Source organism: Canis lupus, chromosome 24, assembly GCF_011100685.1.
Source record: "Canis lupus familiaris isolate Mischka breed German Shepherd chromosome 24, alternate assembly UU_Cfam_GSD_1.0, whole genome shotgun sequence".
Lineage (NCBI taxonomy): Eukaryota > Metazoa > Chordata > Mammalia > Carnivora > Canidae > Canis > Canis lupus.
In genome coordinates this window covers 48252624-48270918 of record NC_049245.1, presented here as the reverse complement: position 1 = coordinate 48270918, position 18295 = coordinate 48252624, and the positions used below count along the sequence as shown (strand labels likewise).

Sequence of the window (18295 nt, the reverse complement as noted above, 5' to 3'; positions counted from 1 at the left end):
CCCGGGCCAGGTGGGCGCCCCAGACCCGAGCCGGCGCGGGGCCAGGGCCCTCTCTGAAGATCTACCTCTGGCCCAGCCCGCCCGCCCCACCTCGCCCGAGAGAGGAGAGGGCCGCCGCTTCACACGAACACGGGATGCACTTTATTTGCTTGTGCAAAGGCAGATGAGGGTGTGTCCTCCTGCAGCCGCAGCCCTGCGGCCCCTGGGGTCGCCGGGTCGCCGGGGTCGGGCGGGGGCGGCCAGCACCTCGGGCCTGGCAGCCTCGCAGCCGCGCTTCGGGTCTCTAACGCCAGTTCTCCGTACATAAGTGCATTTTGAAAGAGAGGTTCCAGCTATCACCTGTACCCGTATATATACATATATATTCTATCTACAAAGTGTTTATTTGCAAGATGTTTGACGGTGAGCTCGGGCCCTGCCCGCCGCGTGACCATCTGTCCCCGGTCCTCGTCCCCGGCCCCGGCCCCCGGCGGCGCGGGGCGGGCCATCAGCTGTATGTATTCAATATGACTGTATCGAATAAATGTTTATTGATTCTTTTCCAGGGGCTTGTGCGGCTGCGTTTGTGGGCGAGCGCGGGTGGGAGGCCGGACTACGAGTCCCGGCATGCGCGGCCGCACGGCCTCCTGGGACTTGTAGTTCGCGGGCGCGCGCCGGCCGTGCGCGGCGCCGAGCCCGGAACTACGGCTCCCGGGGCCCCGTGCGGCCGCCCGCAGCTCCGCGGCCCGCGGCCCGCGCCCCGCGCCCAGGCCTCCGAGCTCCATGGCGGCGCCCCCAGCCTCCGCGGACGCGCCCCGCTCGCCGCCGCCGCCGCCGCCGCCGCCGCCGCCGCCCGCCGCCGGAGACGGGCCCGACCGGCCGGCGGACAGGAGCGAGCCCGCGCGCGAGGACTGGTAGGCGCGGCGAGCACGGGGCTGGGGCTGCGCACGCGCCCTCGCGTCCCGGGGGGGCGGGTTCCCGGGAGCCGAGTCGCTCTGCCCCGGGCTCGGCGGCGGGACCCCGGGCTCGGCCCCCGTCGCGCCGCCCCCCGAGGCTCCGGGAGGCCCAGCGGGCGCCGGGGCGGGGGCCGGGGCGGGAGCCGGGGCGGGGGCCGGGCCCCCCTCCCCGCGCCCTCGGGTCTGGCTCCTCGGGGCGGGAATGCCGCGCGCGGGGTCTCGGGGGCGCGGGGCCGCACGGTCGCACCTGCCCGCGCAGCACCCCGAGCGCCCCGGGAGCCGCAGGTCACGCCCAGGTCACGCCCAGGTCACGCCGGGGCGCCTCAGCGAGGCCGGAGGGCTCCACCCGGGCGGGGACCCGAGCGCTGCCTCCGTGCGCCCCGGCCCAGAGCCTCCAGGCCCCCCGGCCGCGCTGCCCGCTGCTTCCCCTCCGGGCGGCCCGGCCCAGCGGTTTGCGCCCCTTCCGTCGCCTCCCGGTGCTCCTCGAGGGCCCGCCCGCGAGCACGGGGACCGGGGGCTCCTTGAGGGAGCACGGGCGCTAGCGGTGCCCCCGGGCAGCCTCCGGATGCGGCCCAGGCGGGCGGGCTCTGCAGCTTTGGGAACAGGGAGGAGGCGGGCTGGGCCCGGAGCAGCAGGAACCAGGAGGCTGGGAAGGGGCCCTGCGAGCCTCCCGAGCCCGTGGCACTCCCTCCGGGGCCGTAGCCTCCCAGCCCGCCAGTGCTTCGTGGGCTGAGAGCGCTGCTGCTGCCTCCGTGCCTGAGCCAGTCCGGGATCCCCGGGGCCTGGCCCCAGCCGTCAACCCCGCCTGCCTCCGTCTAGCCTCCCATTTGCTCACCCACCAAACTTCCCTAAACCGAGCAGGGTGTTGGGTACGAGTGGAGGCCCTGGTGCTGCAGGCCCGACTCTGCAGGCCTGCCCAGGGCCGCACCAGCCTCCGAAGCGTGGACCAGCCCCTGAACCATGGGGTCCAGGCCAGGGGTCAGCAGAGAAGAGCTCTCGTGAGCCGGGATGGGCGGTTCGGCCCTCCCTCCAGGCGCCTCTGCACTGGGGGGCACACGCCCTTGTGACCTGGGCGGCCAGGAGAGGCTGCTCCCGAGGCAGCTCCCAGGAGTGCCTGCGCTCAGGTGTGTGGGCCTCCTTCCCTGAGCCTCCGTGTGGTTCAAAGCCAAGTCAGGGGGAAAGCTGGAAAGGAGCCCAGGGAGGGGCTGAAGGAGTGCAGACCCCTTTGCACGCTGCAGCCTAGATTCCCGGGCCGAGCCCCACCTCCCTCCTGCTGCTGGACAGTGGCCCGTGCCGTGCCCTGGCTGGGGCGCCGAGCCTACCCCGTGGGGGCGGGGCGGGCGGCTCGAGTGTCAGGCTTGTTTGCTGTTTGCGCCTCTGGAAGGCACCTTGGGGCCAGGGGTGTGACGCAGGGTTCAGCCCCGAGGCTCAGCGACGCTGGGCCCCAAGACACTCTGATTTCCCTGTTGTCCACGAGTGGGTAGGAGGGGGTCGGTTCTGCAGTCCCAAGCAGGCCTGGGGTCTGGAGTTCTAGGAGGGGTGCACCGCGGTCCTTCCAGGCCTGGGCCAGCGGGACAGCAGCCAGTGCCCAGGAGGGGCAGTTGACAGCCAGGGCCAGCCAGGGCCGCTCGGCAGTGTTCTTCTCGGCAGGGTCAGTGCTATTAATATCGGGAGCGCACGCAGCCCCGCCGGGTGATCCTCTTAATGCCTGGATCCTCGGCCCCGGAGGCCGCCAGCGAGCACTGTTCTTCCTCGGACCGCACCGGCTCCGCACCTGCCCTGCGGCCTCCCAGCCCTGGGGGGCGGCTCCTGAGCGGTCCTGGGGGGCCGCTGTGTGTCTGAGTGGCACAGGGGATGTTCCTGCAGACTCCGGGGCTCGCCCTGCCGTCCGCTATCCCCTGCCCCAGCCATGAGCAGCCCCCCAGCTTACCCTGGCATCAGGATCTCGGGGTGCTGGGCCCTTGGAGCGGAAGGCAGGTGAGTGGCAGGCCTGTGTCTCCCGCAGCTGTGGTGAGGCGACTGCCTTTGCTGTGTCGTGGCCGCTCGCAGACGTCAGGAGACTGGGTAGGTGCCCTCGAGGGGCCAGGCAGGGCTGGCCGCGAGCAGGGACTCGTTTTGCGTGGGGCTCTCTGTTTCAGGTGAGTCTCTGTCCCTGGTGGCTCGGAACCCGTTGGCTTGAAATTACTTTTTGTCCCTGTAGCGAGAAGCACCCCGTCCACGTGTAGACTGGGAAAGGAGATTTTTGGGGTGACCTTCCCATTTCCAGGGTCGTGTCGCTGAGAAAATGGGGTGAGGCTTGCGCTGAGGTCACAGTGAGGCTTCGTCCCTGGTTCCCAGAGAGAGATGGGGCTTTGGAGAAGGCGGTGGAGCCGGGCTTGGCTGCACACCCGCCCCGGGGCCGGTCAGACCCACGTGGGGCGGGTTTCTGGCAAAGCTCTCTCTGGCCTACTTTCCCCTTTTCCTGGCGCATGGGCACTCTTCCCTGGGACGGTGTCTGCCCCAGGCGTTGGCAGCATGGGCCTCAGAGGTCGCCGGCAGCAGTGGCCGTCACTACCTCGTAGGACAAGGGGTGTTCGCAGGTAGGGAATAGAGTTTCCTGCTGGAGAGGCCAGGCCCCTGCCCCGCGGTGAGAAGCAGGGGGATGGGCGCCATCGGGGCCAGGCCTGCGCCCCCGCCCCGCTCCCCATCCGGCTGTGCACGCGGGAGGTCAGGAGGTCGGCCGGTGGTGGGCCCTCCTCCTTTGCAGTGGGTTGTCCGCTAGGGTTGTCTCCCAGGAGGCACGGGGACGGGCTGGGCTGCCCCTCGTCCCCTCCAGGGCCACCGAGAAGCTGCCAGGCGGCTCCACTGTCCCCACTTGGGCCATCTGCCACCTGCGGGGAGGCAGCGCCTGGGAGCCCTGGGGCTGGTGGGGGTGGGCGCTGCCCCCCGGTGTGAGGCGCGTGTCCTGGCCGCCACCTCTTGGTCCGCGCTCCCTCCAAGCTCCCCACCCCCGCCCGTCCATCCCTTGGGCCGAGTCTGCGTTGTCCTCGGGGCTCTCGAGCGCGCCACCGCCGCTGCGACCTGTCGTGCTTCTGGCTTTAGCTGGTTCCCCCCACTGCCTCGTACCCCCAGACATTCGAGTGAGCAAGTGTCCTCCTGGCTCCGGGCGCACAGCCGGGAGGGCCGGCGCGCCGCAGGTGCAGATGCCCAGGCTGTTCCACAGGCAGGAAGGTACTTCCGGGGCCCTCACCGGGCACCCCGTGTCCTGGCGTTGCCGGTGGCCATGGCGGTGGCAGGCCGGAGACGGGCCGCGGCTTGGTCCGAGCTGCTGAGTTGCAGCGGGGCGGAAGGCCCGACCCCGGTCCCCAGGGCGATCCTGGCCCGTCTGTGCCCCCCCACGCACATAGGCCGCGTGTGCACTGAGCAGTGTGTGTCGGCTGGTTGCACGAGTGGGCTCACGCCGTGGCTGTCGGCTTTCCCGACTCCCCGGCCTCGAGGACGCTCTCCTGCGTCGTCAGGCTCCCATTCGAGCCCCGGAGCAGTGGTCACGGGGCCCGGGGCCCGCGTGCTGGCCAGGCCGTGTCGCAGGAAGCTTCTTGCAGGGACCCACTTGCCCAGTGCGTCCCCGTGACTCGCTACACTTTGTTCCCGCCCGCCGGGGCCACCTCCTGCCCTGAGGCCCCAGAGCAGGCCCGGGATCCTTTGGCCGGCCCCACGTCTCTGTTCCCCGAGCGGGTCCTGGCCCTGCGGCCACCCTGACAGCAGGCTTTGGTGACCAGGTTGTCAGCACAGACGCTGAGCAGGCCTCAAGCAGACACTGCCCCCAGGTGGCCCCTCGGCCACATCGAGTCCCCCCAGAGCTGTCACTGCTGGGATTTGGGGCCTGAGCCAGCGGTCACACCGTGCTGCTCAGGAGCTGACGGAGAAGTCAGCGTGCCACCTGGGGACGAGCGGCACAGCTGCTGTCCTAACCCTTCCCCAGATTGGGTTTTCCAGCCCCCGGCCCCTGGGACTGGCGCCTTCTCTGCCTGCAGGGTGCTGGAGGGCGGAAGCGAGGGCTCCCCTGCGGGCCTGCCAGCCCAGGACTGCGCCCCGCGCCCTGCGCCCCGCCCTCTCAGCCGCCCTGCCAGCGCTCTCTGTCCCAGAGCCCACGGGGTGGCAGGGGTCGGCCCTGACAAGACAACAGGGCTCTCCAGAGAGTGTCGTGGGGCGGAGCGCAGTCCCTGATGGGTCCCGACGGCCCGTGGGGTGCCCCCCCACCCGAGGGGCCAGCAGCCAGCCCGGACGGCACTCCTCCTTTCCCCCAGTGTTCGCTCCCCCGCACTGCTGCGGGCAGTGACAGTCCCAGGCCCGCCCCCCGTGAGGGGGCTGCAGGAGCTTTCGTGTGCTCCCCGGCCCGCGGGGTGGGGGGTTTCCCGCGGCCACGCCAGCTGACACGTGGCTGACACGGGGGGGGGAGGGGGGGCAGCCAGCGGACCTGGGCAGAGGCGAGTGCGTCCTCTTCCTCTGCAGCAGCAACGCGGAATCCTTGGACAGGCTCCTCCCACCCGTGGGTGCCAGACGCTCACCCCGGAAGCGCACCACCAGCCAGTGCAAGTCTGAGCCCCCCCTGCTGCGCACCAGCAAGCGCACCATCTACACGGCCGGCCGGCCGCCCTGGTACAACGAGCACGGCACGCAGTCCAAGGAGGCCTTTGCCATTGGTGAGCGAGGCTCGTGGGCGGGAGGCCAGGGCCGGGCGGGCCCCGCCACCGAACACCCGACTGGCGTTGCCACTAACGCGACTGCCTTGCCCGCCCCGGGGAGCGTGGGGCGGAGGCTGGCATCCCAGCTGGAAGGCAGTGCTGGCCCTGCAGCCGGGGCAGAGCGTGAGCCCGTCCCGGGGGCCGGCCGCACCGCCCGCTCCGGCCCTCTCTGCCCCTTGCCACAGGCCTGGGCGGTGGCAGCGCCTCGGGGAAGACCACCGTGGCCCGGATGATCATCGAGGCCCTGGACGTGCCCTGGGTGGTCCTGCTGTCCATGGACTCCTTCTACAAGGTGGGGAGCACGGCCTGCGCGGGTGGGAGGTCCTGCCCCGCCCCCCCGCCCCCCGCCTGGAGGCCACAGAGCCCCCGCTGCTCCCCCCACAGGTGCTCACCACGCAGCAGCAGGAGCAGGCCGCCCACAACAACTTCAACTTTGACCACCCAGACGCCTTTGACTTTGACCTCATCGTGTCCACCCTCAAGAAGCTGAAACAGGGCAAGAGCGTGAAGGTGCCCGTCTACGACTTCACCACGCACAGCCGGAAGAAGGACTGGGTAGGCCCGTGGGCTCGGGCTGCGCCTGCCCGCCTGGGAGCGCGGCAGGCTGGCGGGCAACACACTGCACGGTTCCCTTGCAGAAAACCCTCTACGGTGCAAACGTCATCATCTTCGAGGGCATCATGGCCTTTGCTGACAAGACGTTGCTGGAGGTGAGGGCAGGGCTTGCGGCCGCGGGGACGCCCGTCCCTACTCAGCTCCCTGCTCCGCTTGTCGTTCTAACCCAGGCCCAGCCACTTGCTCTGCCCTTGTGGCGCGTGGTCACCTGTCCCATCCCTGTGGTGCAGGTGCCGGGTACTGGGGGATACAGGGCTGCCCTCCGGAGAGTGGGTCAAGGACGCTCGGTGAAGTGAGAACGGAAACGCCCTCGGTGGGGGGGGGGGCGTGCATAGCTCCGTCCTTCCTGCCAGGCCTGCTGGGGGCGGCCCCCCTCCTGCCCCCACCGAGGTCCATGAGGAAGGCCTGTGCCCACAGCCAGCCGTGCTCCGGTCCCTGTAGTTCTGAGGCCAGTGAGTTTGGGCTCGGGCTCAGGGGACCCTGTTGGCAGCCATGCAGCAGTGCGCAGCCCCCCAGGAGCACCTTCAGGACCAGACCTGAACTCACTAAGCCCAAGAACTGTGGTGGGGGGAGAACGAGTCCCCAGTCCCTGGGAGCGCGTGTGACGGCACACAGATGGCAGATGACCCACAGTCACGGCACCAGGTGCATCCTGCCTCTGCAGCCACTGTCCCCCGCTGGACAGCAGCCCCCCAGCATGTACATGGCCCCACACGCTTCCCCACCCCCGTGCACACTGCCAGCTGGACCTGCGAGGTGCCCCAAGGCCTGGTCTGTTCCCAGGCCAGCGCCCAAGCCAGAGGTCTTTGCAGGAGCTGGTCCCCGTGTCATCCACACTGGCCCTGCTGGTGCCGCACCCTGCTCAGCACCTTGCTCTCCCCATCTAGCTCCTGGACATGAAGATCTTCGTGGACACAGACTCTGATATCCGCCTCGTGCGGCGGCTGCGCCGGGACATTAGTGAGCGAGGCCGAGACATCGAGGGTGTCATCAAACAGTATAACAAGTTTGTCAAACCTGCCTTTGACCAGTACATCCAGCCCACCATGCGCGTGGCGGACATCGTGGTGCCTTGGGGTGAGCCTGCAGAGCTGCCTGCCCTTGGGAACGTGGGCAGGTGGAGCCTTGGTCACCCAAGTCACCCTCCTAACCTGTCCCATCCCAGGGAGCGGGAACACGGTGGCCATCGACTTGATCGTGCAGCACATGCACAGCCAGCTGGAGGAGGTGAGCCCCCGGGCCAGGTTCCCGGGTCCCCGTAGCCCACCAGGCCCCACTCCCTGCTCCCCTGCCATCACCACCCACAGACACCTGCTCTGCAGCCCCTGTGTGTCTGCTGTCCCCTGCCATGTCCCTGCTCGGTCAGCCCCCGGCCCTTGGTGCTGGCAGAGGCAGCTGGATTCCCTGAGGAAGTAGGGGTGCAGAGGAGCCTCCCGGGCTGAGCTGAGCCTTGAGTGGAAGGCTACACTCCCGTCCCTCCTAAGCCTTCGGGGGCCATTGGGTTGTAGTGCTGAGCCCCACATCCTGAGCACTCCCAGAGGGATGCCTCAAGCTGAAGTTACGTGCCCTGGGCTGGCCAAGGGCACCTCCACTCTGGGCAGGCATCAAGGTGGGGTGCTGGAGGCCTGAGGTCTGAGGAGCGGAGCCCCAGGAGCCCCAGCTCTTACTGCCCAGACCAGACAGTGCCCAGGTTACAGGCTCCCTCCTGTGGTCAGCGGCCACCTGGGACTAACCCTTGGGACTGTGGCCGGTCCGTTCCTGGGTGGGGTGGCCTGGCCGGCCAAGGTGCACAGTGGCCACCGGCGGTGCTGTCCGGTGACTGCGAGGTGAGCGGTGCTACCGCCACTGACGTGCCGTCCCCATTCCCTTGTGCCTCCCCGTGTCGCTGCCGCAGCGTGAGCTCAGTGTCAGGTAAGACTTCCCACACCTGTCTGCACGGACGGAGGCATTTCCAACATCTGCTGGCAGCTCGGAATTTGGGTTGTCACCTGGGCAGGTGGGAGGGTCCTCTCCTGTCATGCCCATCCCCTGTGGCAGCCCTGCCCCAGGAACAGAAAGGATGGTGTGGTGGCCCCCATGCTGCTTTTGTCTGTCTTTGCTGCCAGATGAGGAAACTAAGGCACAGAGAGTTTAAGGGACTTGCCCAGGACCACACAGTGCCCCGACCACACTGGTGAGACCTCTCTGGAGGCCTCTCCCCAACAGGGGCTGGTTGCATGGGGTCTGACGCCAGAGGGCACAGAAGCAGCACTGCTGGCCCCGCCCAGGTCAGTGGTCACAGGCATGTCCCTCAGCAGCCAGAGGGACCTTTGCCTGATCTGAGGGTCCAGTCTGGACTCCCCCAGATGGTGGTGAGGCCCCAGCCCCCTGCCCCCTGCCCACTCTGGCCCTGCACCCAGGGCACAGAGGACCAGGAGGAGCTCCGAGTGCACCCGGGGCCCATGAGAACGAACGAAGCCCCCGTCCCACAGTGTCCAGCACGAATGACCTGCCTTTAGCCTGGGCTTTCTGGACTCGGGAAGCACAGAGAGACCCTCCGGGTCATGCTTGGGACCTTGAAGCTGCTGCACTGGGAGTGCCTCCAGGGCCACTTGCTGCCCTCGCAGGAGTCCCCGCTGGCTCCCCTCCAGACCCGGGTACCTGCAGGTCTTACCCTGTCAGGCCCTCTGGAAGCCTTCGTGGCCGGAATAGTTTCCTAGGGTCGCAAACTTGGAAAAAGGCCTAAACGCAGCGGGCTGCTTCCCTTCTCTGGCCGAGGTGGCGGCTGCGGGCGCGCAGGGCACAGGCGGGTGGCCGGGGGGCTGCTGGCCTCCCTCCCGAGCCCCGGCGGCGGAGCGCAGAGCCTCGGTCTCCCTGCCGCCCCGCCACCTGCCTCTTCTAACCCTCAGGCCGGCTGCTGGCCGCCGGGACCGCTCCCTTGCTAAATGGTCTTTTTCTCTTCTTTTCCTCCTCTTTGTAAACCCCTGGGTTTCCTGCCCTGTTCCCTCCCTGAACACACTCTTCACCTGGCGAGTAGAGGAAGCTGCGCTGGGATATGTGAGGACAGAGTGCGCGCTGCTCGCGGTGCTGTGCTGTGCGCTGTGTGCGCGGGCTGCTCCCCACGCCCCGCCCGCCCCGGCTCGCACCTACGCTTCCCTTCCCCGCTCGGCCCCGCCCCGGCTCGCTCCTGCGCTGACCGCCCCCGGCTCGGCTCCGCCCTCCCTGGCCTCGCCCCCTCGGCCCCGCCCCCTCTCCCCGCCCTTTTCTCGGCCCCACCCCGCCCCCGGCTCGCTCCTGCGCTTTCCCTCTCCCGGCTCGGCTTGGTCCCGCCCTCCCCAGCTCCGCTCCTCCCCTCTGCTCTCCTGACTCCTCTACTCTCCTGACCCCGCCCCTCCCCGGCTCCGCCCCGCCCCTCTGCTCTCCTGACTCCTCTCTACTCTCCTGGCCCCGCCCCTCTGCTCTCCTGACTCCTCTCTACTCTCCTGGCCCCGCCCCTCTGCTCTCCTGACTCCTCTCTACTCCTGGCTCCGCCCCTCCCCGGCTCCGCCCCGCCCCTCCCCGGCTCCGCCCCGCCCCTCTGCTCTCCTGACTCCTCTCTACTCCTGGCTCCGCCCCTCCCCGGCTCCGCCCCGCCCCTCCCCGGCTCCGCCCCGCCCCTCTGCTCTCCTGACTCCTCTCTACTCCTGGCTCCGCCTCTCCCCGGCTCCGCCCCGCCCCTCCCCGGCTCCGCCCCGCTCCTTTGCTCTCCTGAGTCCTCTCTACTCTCCGGGCCCCGCCCCTCCCCGGCTCGGCCCCGCCCCCGCCCCGCCCCCACCCTAGGCCTGGTGCGGCGGGGCGGGCCTGCAGACTCGCCCGCGTCCCCCGAGGGGCTGCGCGTCATCCGGAGGGAGGGGCTGGGCGGGGCTTGGCTCTGAGGCTCAGCTGTGGCCCAGAGACACGACCTGGGGCCGAGTCCCTCGCCCGCCCGCCCGGCCCACGGCGCGGCCCCCGTCTGCCGTCCCCGAGCCCGCGCAGGAGGGGGTCGGGGCTGGGAGGGGGCTCGCACCGCAGCCCCGCGCTTCCCCACCCACCCGAGGGTCAGCTGCTCTGCTCGCCCCCGCCTGGCGGGGCGACTCGGGGGTTGGGCCCCGCAGATCAGCCACGGGGAGGCGGCGGCCCTCGCCTGCACACGTCCCTGGCCCCGTCACCTGCGCCCCCTACACTGTCAGTGTCCGGAGGGGGAGGACGGGGCCCTGGGGGAAGACCCCCCCTTCTTGAGTCCCCACGGTTTGTGTTCCCAGGGCCGCGCTGGCCTCGGCGCACCAGTGCCACCCCCTGCCCCGGACGCTGAGTGTCCTCAAGAGCACGCCGCAGGTGCGGGGCATGCACACCATCATCAGGTGAGGGCCCTGGCGAGGGGCGAGGGGCGAGGGGCGAGGTGGCCCCGCGGCCCGCACCCGGCCTAACCCCGCCGTCCGCAGGGACAAGGAGACCAGCCGCGACGAGTTCATCTTCTACTCCAAGAGGCTGATGCGGCTGCTCATCGAGCACGCGCTCTCCTTCCTGCCCTTCCAGGTGCGGGGCGGGGGCGGGCGGGGGCCGGGCCGGGCCGGGGCGGGGCGGGGGCGGCTCCCCGGCTCACGAGCGCCCCCGCCCTCCGTCGCAGGACTGCGTCGTGCAGACCCCGCAGGGGCAGGACTACGCGGGCAAGTGCTACGCGGGGAAGCAGGTAGCAGTGGGGCGCGGGCGGGCGGGCAGCCGGGGCGGTGGGGGTCGGGCCAGCCCGCCGCGCCGCTCAACGCCCCGCGCCCCTGCCCCGCAGATCACGGGCGTGTCCATCCTGCGAGCGGGTGAGACCATGGAGCCGGCGCTGCGGGCCGTGTGCAAAGACGTGCGCATCGGCACGATCCTCATCCAGACCAACCAGCACACCGGGGAGCCCGAGGTGGGGCGAGGCCCGGGGGGGCGGGGGCCCGAGGCCGGGGGGGGGGGGGCGCGGCCCGAGGGCAGCTCCGGGCTGCCTGTGACCCTGGCCGCGTGCAGCTCCACTACCTGCGGCTGCCCAAGGACATCAGCGACGACCACGTGATCCTGATGGACTGCACCGTGTCCACGGGCGCTGCGGCCATGATGGCGGTGCGCGTGCTGCTGGTGAGTGGGCCCGCGGGGGGCGGGGCGGGGCGGGGCGGGGCGGGGCTCACCGGCGGCCCCCGCAGGACCACGACGTGCCTGAGGACAAGATCTTCCTGCTGTCGCTGCTCATGGCGGAGATGGGCGTCCACTCGGTGGCCTACGCGTTCCCGCGAGTGCGGATCATCACCACGGCCGTGGACAAGCGCGTCAACGACCTGTTCCGCATCATCCCGGGCATCGGTGAGGCCGCGGCGCTCATCAGCGGTGGGCGGGGCCTGCAGGCCGAGCCGCCACCGCAGGGGCCTGCTTGTCTCCAGGTAACTTCGGTGACCGCTACTTTGGGACGGACGCGGCGCCCGACGGCAGCGACGAGGAGGAAGCGGCGTCCACCAGCTAGCTCCCGCGAGCCTCCGGCCTCGCCCGCACAGACGTCCTTGCTTTGATTGAAAAGGATGTTCACGCTGTAACCTGCTCCACACATTTTATAAAGTAAAGTTTAGGAAAACTGAGCGAGCGTGGTCAGCTGCCCCGCGGCTTCCCAGCCTTATCCGGGCTGCAGGGTCGGCCTCGCGGTCAGACTGGGGGGTGCAGAGCTGGGGCCCTGGGGTGGCTCCCGCCTGGGCCTCCGCCCCACCACGTGTGTGCACTGCCCGGGAAGGGCGGAAGTCTGTGTGGGTGGCCGTGGGGGGAGCCGCCAGGTGCAGGGGAGATGCCACAGCATCGGTGGCAGCATCAGGGGGCAGCATCAGGGGCAGCCGTGCTGAGGGCCAGGCAGCGCCGCCAGCCCTGCTTTTGTGGCTTGGGGCCTCAGTGGCCGGCCTACCTGGGTGGGGTACCACAGGCGCACTCGGGCACGGGACTGGGTTGTTGGGCCCCGGCTCCCTCCCCTCCGACGTCAGGCCTGTCTCTGGCCTCTTTCCTGCCCTGCGGGTCTCCTTGGTGCCCCCCGCCCAACCCCAAAAGGCCATGTCGTGGAAAAGCTGGTTGTGGGGGTGGGGACAGGAAGTCACTGGGGGGGCAGGTCAGAGGCGGGCAGATAGAGCAGGAGGCTGTCCTGCACCAGGATGGCACCAGGAGGAGAATGGAGAGGGGGCCCGGAGGTCAGCAGGAGGGGCTCCTGGCCACGCAGGTGAGTGGCCCCATGTCCCGGGCTCCACTGGCTGGGGCCCCCGCCTGGCCCTGTTGGGGAGGCTGCTGGCGCCCTCCTGGCAGCCCAGCCCGGGCTCCCCAGCTCCGGGGGTGGGGTAGCGGTAGGTCGTTCCTCTGTGGCCTTCCCGCGTCCAGCTGGGCCCCCAGCTCCCCCCACACGCTCCACAGTGTCCTGTGCTGTGGCGCTCGGCCCATGTCCAGACGCACGCGTGGGCTGGGGGTGCAACTTCCACCCTGTTCTTGAAGGGCAGAGGGGACCTGGGGCACAGGAGCCGCCCCTCAGGCTGTGGTCACCCAAGGCCGCCTGGGGACGCTGGGCCATGGGTAGGGTGGGCCTTGTGCGGGTCACTGTCACGGCAGGGCCGGGCGACCCGGGCGACCCCGCAGCCTCCTCCCCGAGGGAAGACCCGGCGCCCAGTGCTCGGGGGCCCACACTGCCGTCCAGGGCCGGCGCCGGGGACAGTGCGAGGGACAGTGTGGGGCACCGGCCGAGGGAGCCGCAGTCCCCGCGCTCATCCAGAGGGGCCCCGACCCGGGAGGCTCCCGGACTGACGGGCCTCGCCGCGGGCCCGGGCGGCGCCTCCAGGACTGTCCAACCTGAGAGTGTGTCCCCGCGGTCAGTCTCAGGTTCGTCAGCCCGAGAGGTGCCGCCCCTTCCCCGCGGCGGCCGCTGGCTCGGTCCGTGGCCCTGCCCTGGCCCCGCCGGAGGGGAGGCTGGGCCGCCCCCTCCCCCCAACCCAACCCCCGCCTCCCAGCACCGCAGCCCCGGTCCGCCCCGGCAGGCAGCGCCTCGGCCAGAGGAAGCTGCGTGGTGAGTCGGGGCGGGGGCGGGGGGGCACCGTGCGGCGTGGCCGTGGGGCCCCCGGGGGCTGGGGGCGGGGCCGCGGGGGCTGGGGGGCGAGCGGGCGCCGGGCCCCAGCCTCCGGGGTCTCCCCCCACGTCTCCCCCCTCCCCGTGTCTCCCCTGCACCCTCCAACCCCTCCAGCCCCGGTCGCGTGAGGGCGAGCGCGCAGGGGTGCAGGTCGACCCCGGAGTGGAGCAGAGGCCGCGCGGGAGCCCGGGTGCTGGGCACGGGTCCCTCCCGCCAGAGCCCGCCCCGCTCCCCACCCCCACCACCGTGGACGCCCAGCAGGAAAGCTGGGGCCCTATTTCCCCGTGAGCACCGGTCTGCCCGGTGGGGAGGGGCCCCGGGGGGCGGGGGGCGGTGCCCGGGCGGCCCCTGAGCTGCCTGCACCTGCTGCGGGCACAGCCCTGTGCCACCCTCCTTCGCAGGGCGGCCGCTGACCCGGCGGCGGGTGGGGTCACCCCGGCAAACCCACACGGAAGGCAACAGGCGGACGTTGTGCAAACTCCAGAGCAAGGAAATGACGATGACACCGGGTCCCTGGGAGGCAGGGGCAGCACTGGCCAGAACCGCGGAGGGGGAGGGAGGGGGGCGCAGGTCCCCGCAGTCACAGGATTCCCATTTCCTACACCCACGCGAGTCTATTGCACGCTGCTTACACGATTTAGTATTTTTATGCTGCTTTTTAAAAAATACTGGTGCCTTGTCCTGAGTTAAGGTGGAGGAACAGAAGCCCCAGCCCCTGACCCAAGGGGTCACACCCAGGGGCTGGGGGTCTCCCATTTAGCACCCATGGGTGCTCAGGTCAGCCCCACTCCACTGATAGCCCCCCCACCCGCTTGACATGTGCAGAAGGGGACACGAGCACCCAGGGACACACCTGCCCTGGGACAGAGGCGAGGCCAGGAGCCCTGCGTGGGGACCGCGTGGTGCAGGGAGGCCTGGCTGGGCCCTCTGTGCGCCGGGCAGTGGCGCAGGGCGGCCGCAGTGTGAGGGACAACGGCCCCGCGGGGAGACGCCGGCGCAGCACCAGCTCACCAGTGGCCTGGACGTGAGCCAGGAAGGCGCAACAGCAGGGTGGAGGCGCGGGGCCTCTGGCCTCCACGGACGCCCCGGGGCAGCAGGCCGGGCACCACTGGGAGGCTGCCCTGAGGCCCGTCCCCTCCGCCTGCTGCAGAGCCCTGCGGCCCAACTCCCCTCTGGGCGGGTGGACGGAGGCTCTTGGGGGGGCAGAGCTGTCCCCACCACACGTGGGCTCAGGGGACCCCTTCTGCGCGCTGCACTTAGAGAACCAAGGGGGAAACAGCCGAGGGGCGCGGGCCAGGCAGGCGGGAGGGAGACCCTGCCCCCGAGCGCGACGCCCCCAGAGGACTCCAGGGCTCATTGAAGGAGACACAGGCTGGTTTGCAGTGAAAACATTTATTGTACAACAGTTATCTTCATCTTAAGGTCAACATTCAGACATACGCGATGGACATCAGCACGGAACCATCCTAAGCCTCCGGCCTGGCCTCGGGGTGCACGTGGGACTCGGGGCCACAGGCCCACCCCCCGGAACCCGGGGACAACGGTTGGCCATGCAGTCGCTCTGAGCATCTGAAGACAACGTGTATAGGTTTCAGGGTAAACCGCCCCTCACGTAGCTTGACACACGGTCCCGTTCTCCGGGGAAACCACCTCCCAGGGTGCTGCCCCTTCCCGGAGGGCGCCCCGCGGCCAGGACGCGTCCCCCTCGGGATGCACTCGGTCACTGGTTGTATCTGACGCTCAGAAAACTGGCCCTACCGTTTCAGGGAGGGAAGGGTTTCCAGCCTGAAGATGTCACAAAGGACACTCACCTGGAGGGCAGGGGAGCACGACGGGTGGGCCCGGCACCCTCCCCGGGGAAGGGGAGCCACCCGCCGCCCTGACCCAGGCACGTGACAGGGCCGCTGTCCCCTCTGGGCCCCGGGCGGAGCGCTCCCGCCACGACCCTGTTCTTGACCCGACTCACCAAGAAACCCGAGGCCGTTTCGGAGCCAAACTTTTATTGTACTTGTCGCCGGACAACAGCAGCCACACCGCGGCGTGGTATATACATATCCACATATGTACACGCACAGAGGCACCCACGGCCCGCACCCACGGCCCAGACACGCCAACCGTGCTCGGAAGGACAGGAGGACGCGGCTTCTGCTGATTTCCACAGGAGGATTCACAACCAAAATAACGAGAACACACAGGGCGGCCCCGGGACACCGGGGCTCCCAGGTCGGCGTGCTGACCAGGAACGGGATGAGCTCCCGCCCCCACCCCCCGGTGCCGGGGGGGCCCCCATCCCCCCCTGCAGGCGGCCCCCACGACCTGGCCTGGACGGGCATTCCCTGTGCGGGCTGCTCCCCCGGCCGCACCCCCGGCCTCCCCCCGGGACCGGCGCTCACACGAGGGCTAATATCTAAAGCAGTTCGAAGGGAGAGTAAAGCCAAAGGAAGACAAGACCGCGTCACTGAGCAGGGACAGAAGCGTGTGCCAGCAGCCACCCTGCGGCGTCTCCGTGCTCCCCACCCTGGGCCCAGGTGCTCTCACTGCGCAGCCCGCCAACAAGGTCCCCCCCGACTCGGCACCTCTGCTCCCAGAGACACACACAGACCACTGGGGACGGGAAACGCAGGCGAGGCCTGCGGACTGCAGAAGGGGCTCGGCCTCCGACCCACCCGGTGCCGCCGCAGCCCGGGCCCTGTCCTGGGCAGGCCTCGCCACCATCGGGGGCTGTTGTCACCACTGCTAACTCACTCACTGTTCACCGGTCCTGCAGGAGCCCGGGCTCAACAGCCGGCACCCCCCAGGGGAGCCGCCCGGGTGGGTGCGTGGAGACCCCACGAGGCCCCCGCAGACCCCACCGCCGTGGGGATGCTCGCTCCCTGGGGGCCACGCCTTGACCCCGGTTCCTGCCATTCCAGGGAAAAACCGCTCAAAGTCACTTGCACACGCACGGCAGAGGCTGCGCCCTTGCGCTGCACCCGGGGGCGGAGAAGGCGGCCTGCGCTCGGGCCTCCTCCCCGGTTCCGGGCTCAGCCAATGACCTGATCCTCTCGTGACGACGGACTTGAGCAAACCATTTCTAATTTAACATCATATGCCTATTTTCCTTCTCACTGAAAGTCTTCACGATCGTTTTAATGAACAAAAGCCAATAAAAAGGGGGGGGGACCAAAAAGCTGCCCAAGGACCAGCTCCTCCGCAGCCACCGGTGCCCCCCGCGGCTCTGCCCACCCCCCCACCCCCCCCCCCCGCCGGCCCCGCCGGCCCCCCGGGCCCTCGGGCTCTCGGCCACGCTCCCCATCGTTCTCATCTACTGGGAATCCAGGAGACGATCGGCAGCGGCCACGAGGTTGCCGCGCGGAGACCCCAGCTGGGAGGCCGGCGCCACAGCACACCCAGGGCTGCTGGGGACAAGCCTGGACTCTGGCTCGGGCGCGGCCCTTCCCCATCCTCCGCAGCAGGGGCCCCAACACAGCTCAGGGACAAGGACAGGAAAGACCGACTTCAACAACGGTTCACAGAAGGTGCTGCTCAAGACAGTGGGGGTCCCCTGGCCTGGCCGCTGCCTCACACGCCACGGGCACCAGGCCGTGCCTCTGGTCCAGCTGGTCCCTCCGCCAGGAACCTGGCGTCTCTAGCTCTGCCTGAACCATCGACAGTGCCCGGAGGCCCAGGGGAAGGACCGGGGGTGGGGGGGGGGGGGGGGGGTGGGGGACGGGCCCGGGAAGCAGGGACCCGGCCGTGTTCCCCGCGTGTGCCTCCCAGGGCTGCTCGGCCGTGCTCCAGCAGCAGCCCGCGCGCAGGCCCTCTAACAACAACAAATGGGGTCACTGCTGCCATGTGCGGTTCTTAGAGGTTCAGAAAGGACCAGAAGGCCACGCGGGCCTGAAGGAATGTGGAGGGTGGCAGGAGGGGAGAGGAGGTAGCGGGAATATGGCCCCAATGATCCAGCTCGTGGCCCGGGGGGAGCGTGGGAGACTGCGACAACCACGTCCCGCAGGCTGGCGAGGGAGCAGCTCAGAGGACCGTGAGACGCGGAGACTGAGGCCGCACCAGGTACACCATGTGGTCCCGGGGTCAGTGGAGCCCCCCACACTTTCTACAACAAACTTCCCCGGCGACCGGGGCACACACACCCGCACAAAGCAACAGCACGGCAAGGGCACGCCCAGGGCCACACAGCCGGCAGCGCTCGGTGGGGCTCAGGCCCCCCACTCCCGCCAGCAGCCCCGGCCGCGGCCCTCACCAACCCGGGGCAGAGGCCCCCCCTCCTGTTTGAGCCCGCCCGCCCGGGAGGCACCACGCAGCCACGGTCCATGCAGCGTGTGGGAAGCCCCGAGGAGGCTCCACCGTCTGCTCAGTGCGGTCACGCCGCAGCACGTCCACGACACGGACAGACACAGAACATAACCCCGTACATGCTATTAAAAAAGGAGAAAACAGAAGAAGAAGAAGACTGTAGCTAAACTGCTTTAAATACCGCATGCGACGCACTTCACGTGTTGGGGGCGACGGGTGGGCGGGCACAGAGGTGGGAAGGGCCCGGCGGGCGGCGGCTGCCCCTCCTCCGTGGCCAGGGCGGCTCCCCCCATCTCTGTGACTACAGTTCATGATTCTAAGGGTGAAGTGGCCGGGTGCTGCGCTATCCTCTATCACAGCTGCTCCTGAACTTAATTGAACCCGTCGGTGTGGTAGCTGGGGTGGGAGTCGGCCGTGAGCTGGGTGGTCTCTGTGGCAGACGCTGGCTGTATGACAATCGGCGTGTCTGTGGCCTCTGAAAAGCAAGCACACGCATGCTCATCGTGTGAGGGCGGCGGCCTGGCCATCGGCCGCAGCAGCACACGCGTGGCCCCGACAACACCGTCCTCGTGTGACCATCCTCCGTCGCCTGGCCGCTCCGCTGGGGTCAGAGGTCG

The 18295-nt window shown here is 69.7% G+C and overlaps 1 protein-coding gene and 1 non-coding gene across 8 annotated transcripts; one reads left to right on the top strand and one right to left on the bottom strand.

The window, feature by feature from the left end:
- The first annotated feature begins 1612 nt into the window (after positions 1–1612).
- Positions 1613–11871, top strand: UCKL1 (uridine-cytidine kinase 1 like 1). Of its 7 annotated transcripts, none has more exons than XM_038572930.1 (15): positions 1613–2059; positions 5427–5617; positions 5845–5951; positions 6044–6214; positions 6298–6369; positions 7162–7351; positions 7440–7501; positions 9291–9310; positions 10534–10632; positions 10714–10807; positions 10899–10961; positions 11055–11177; positions 11276–11383; positions 11449–11605; positions 11683–11871. In XM_038572930.1, the coding sequence occupies exons 1-15, from the start codon at positions 1944–1946 to the stop codon at positions 11760–11762; spliced, it is 1653 nt and encodes a 550-aa protein (XP_038428858.1). In that variant the 5' UTR covers positions 1613–1943; the 3' UTR covers positions 11763–11871. The 7 variants fall into 7 exon arrangements, with proteins under 7 accessions (XP_038428858.1, XP_038428861.1, XP_038428856.1 ...); XM_038572933.1 differs by lacking the exon at positions 1613–2059 and adding an exon at positions 2346–2912 and having other exon boundaries at positions 5430–5617; XM_038572928.1 differs by lacking the exon at positions 1613–2059 and adding an exon at positions 2346–3514.
- A 4443-nt stretch (positions 11872–16314) lies between these two features.
- Positions 16315–16459, bottom strand: MIR8809 (microRNA mir-8809). The gene has a single exon (NR_128749.1). It is a non-coding gene; the product is annotated as a microRNA mir-8809 (primary transcript).
- Between the last annotated feature and the right edge of the window lie 1836 nt (positions 16460–18295).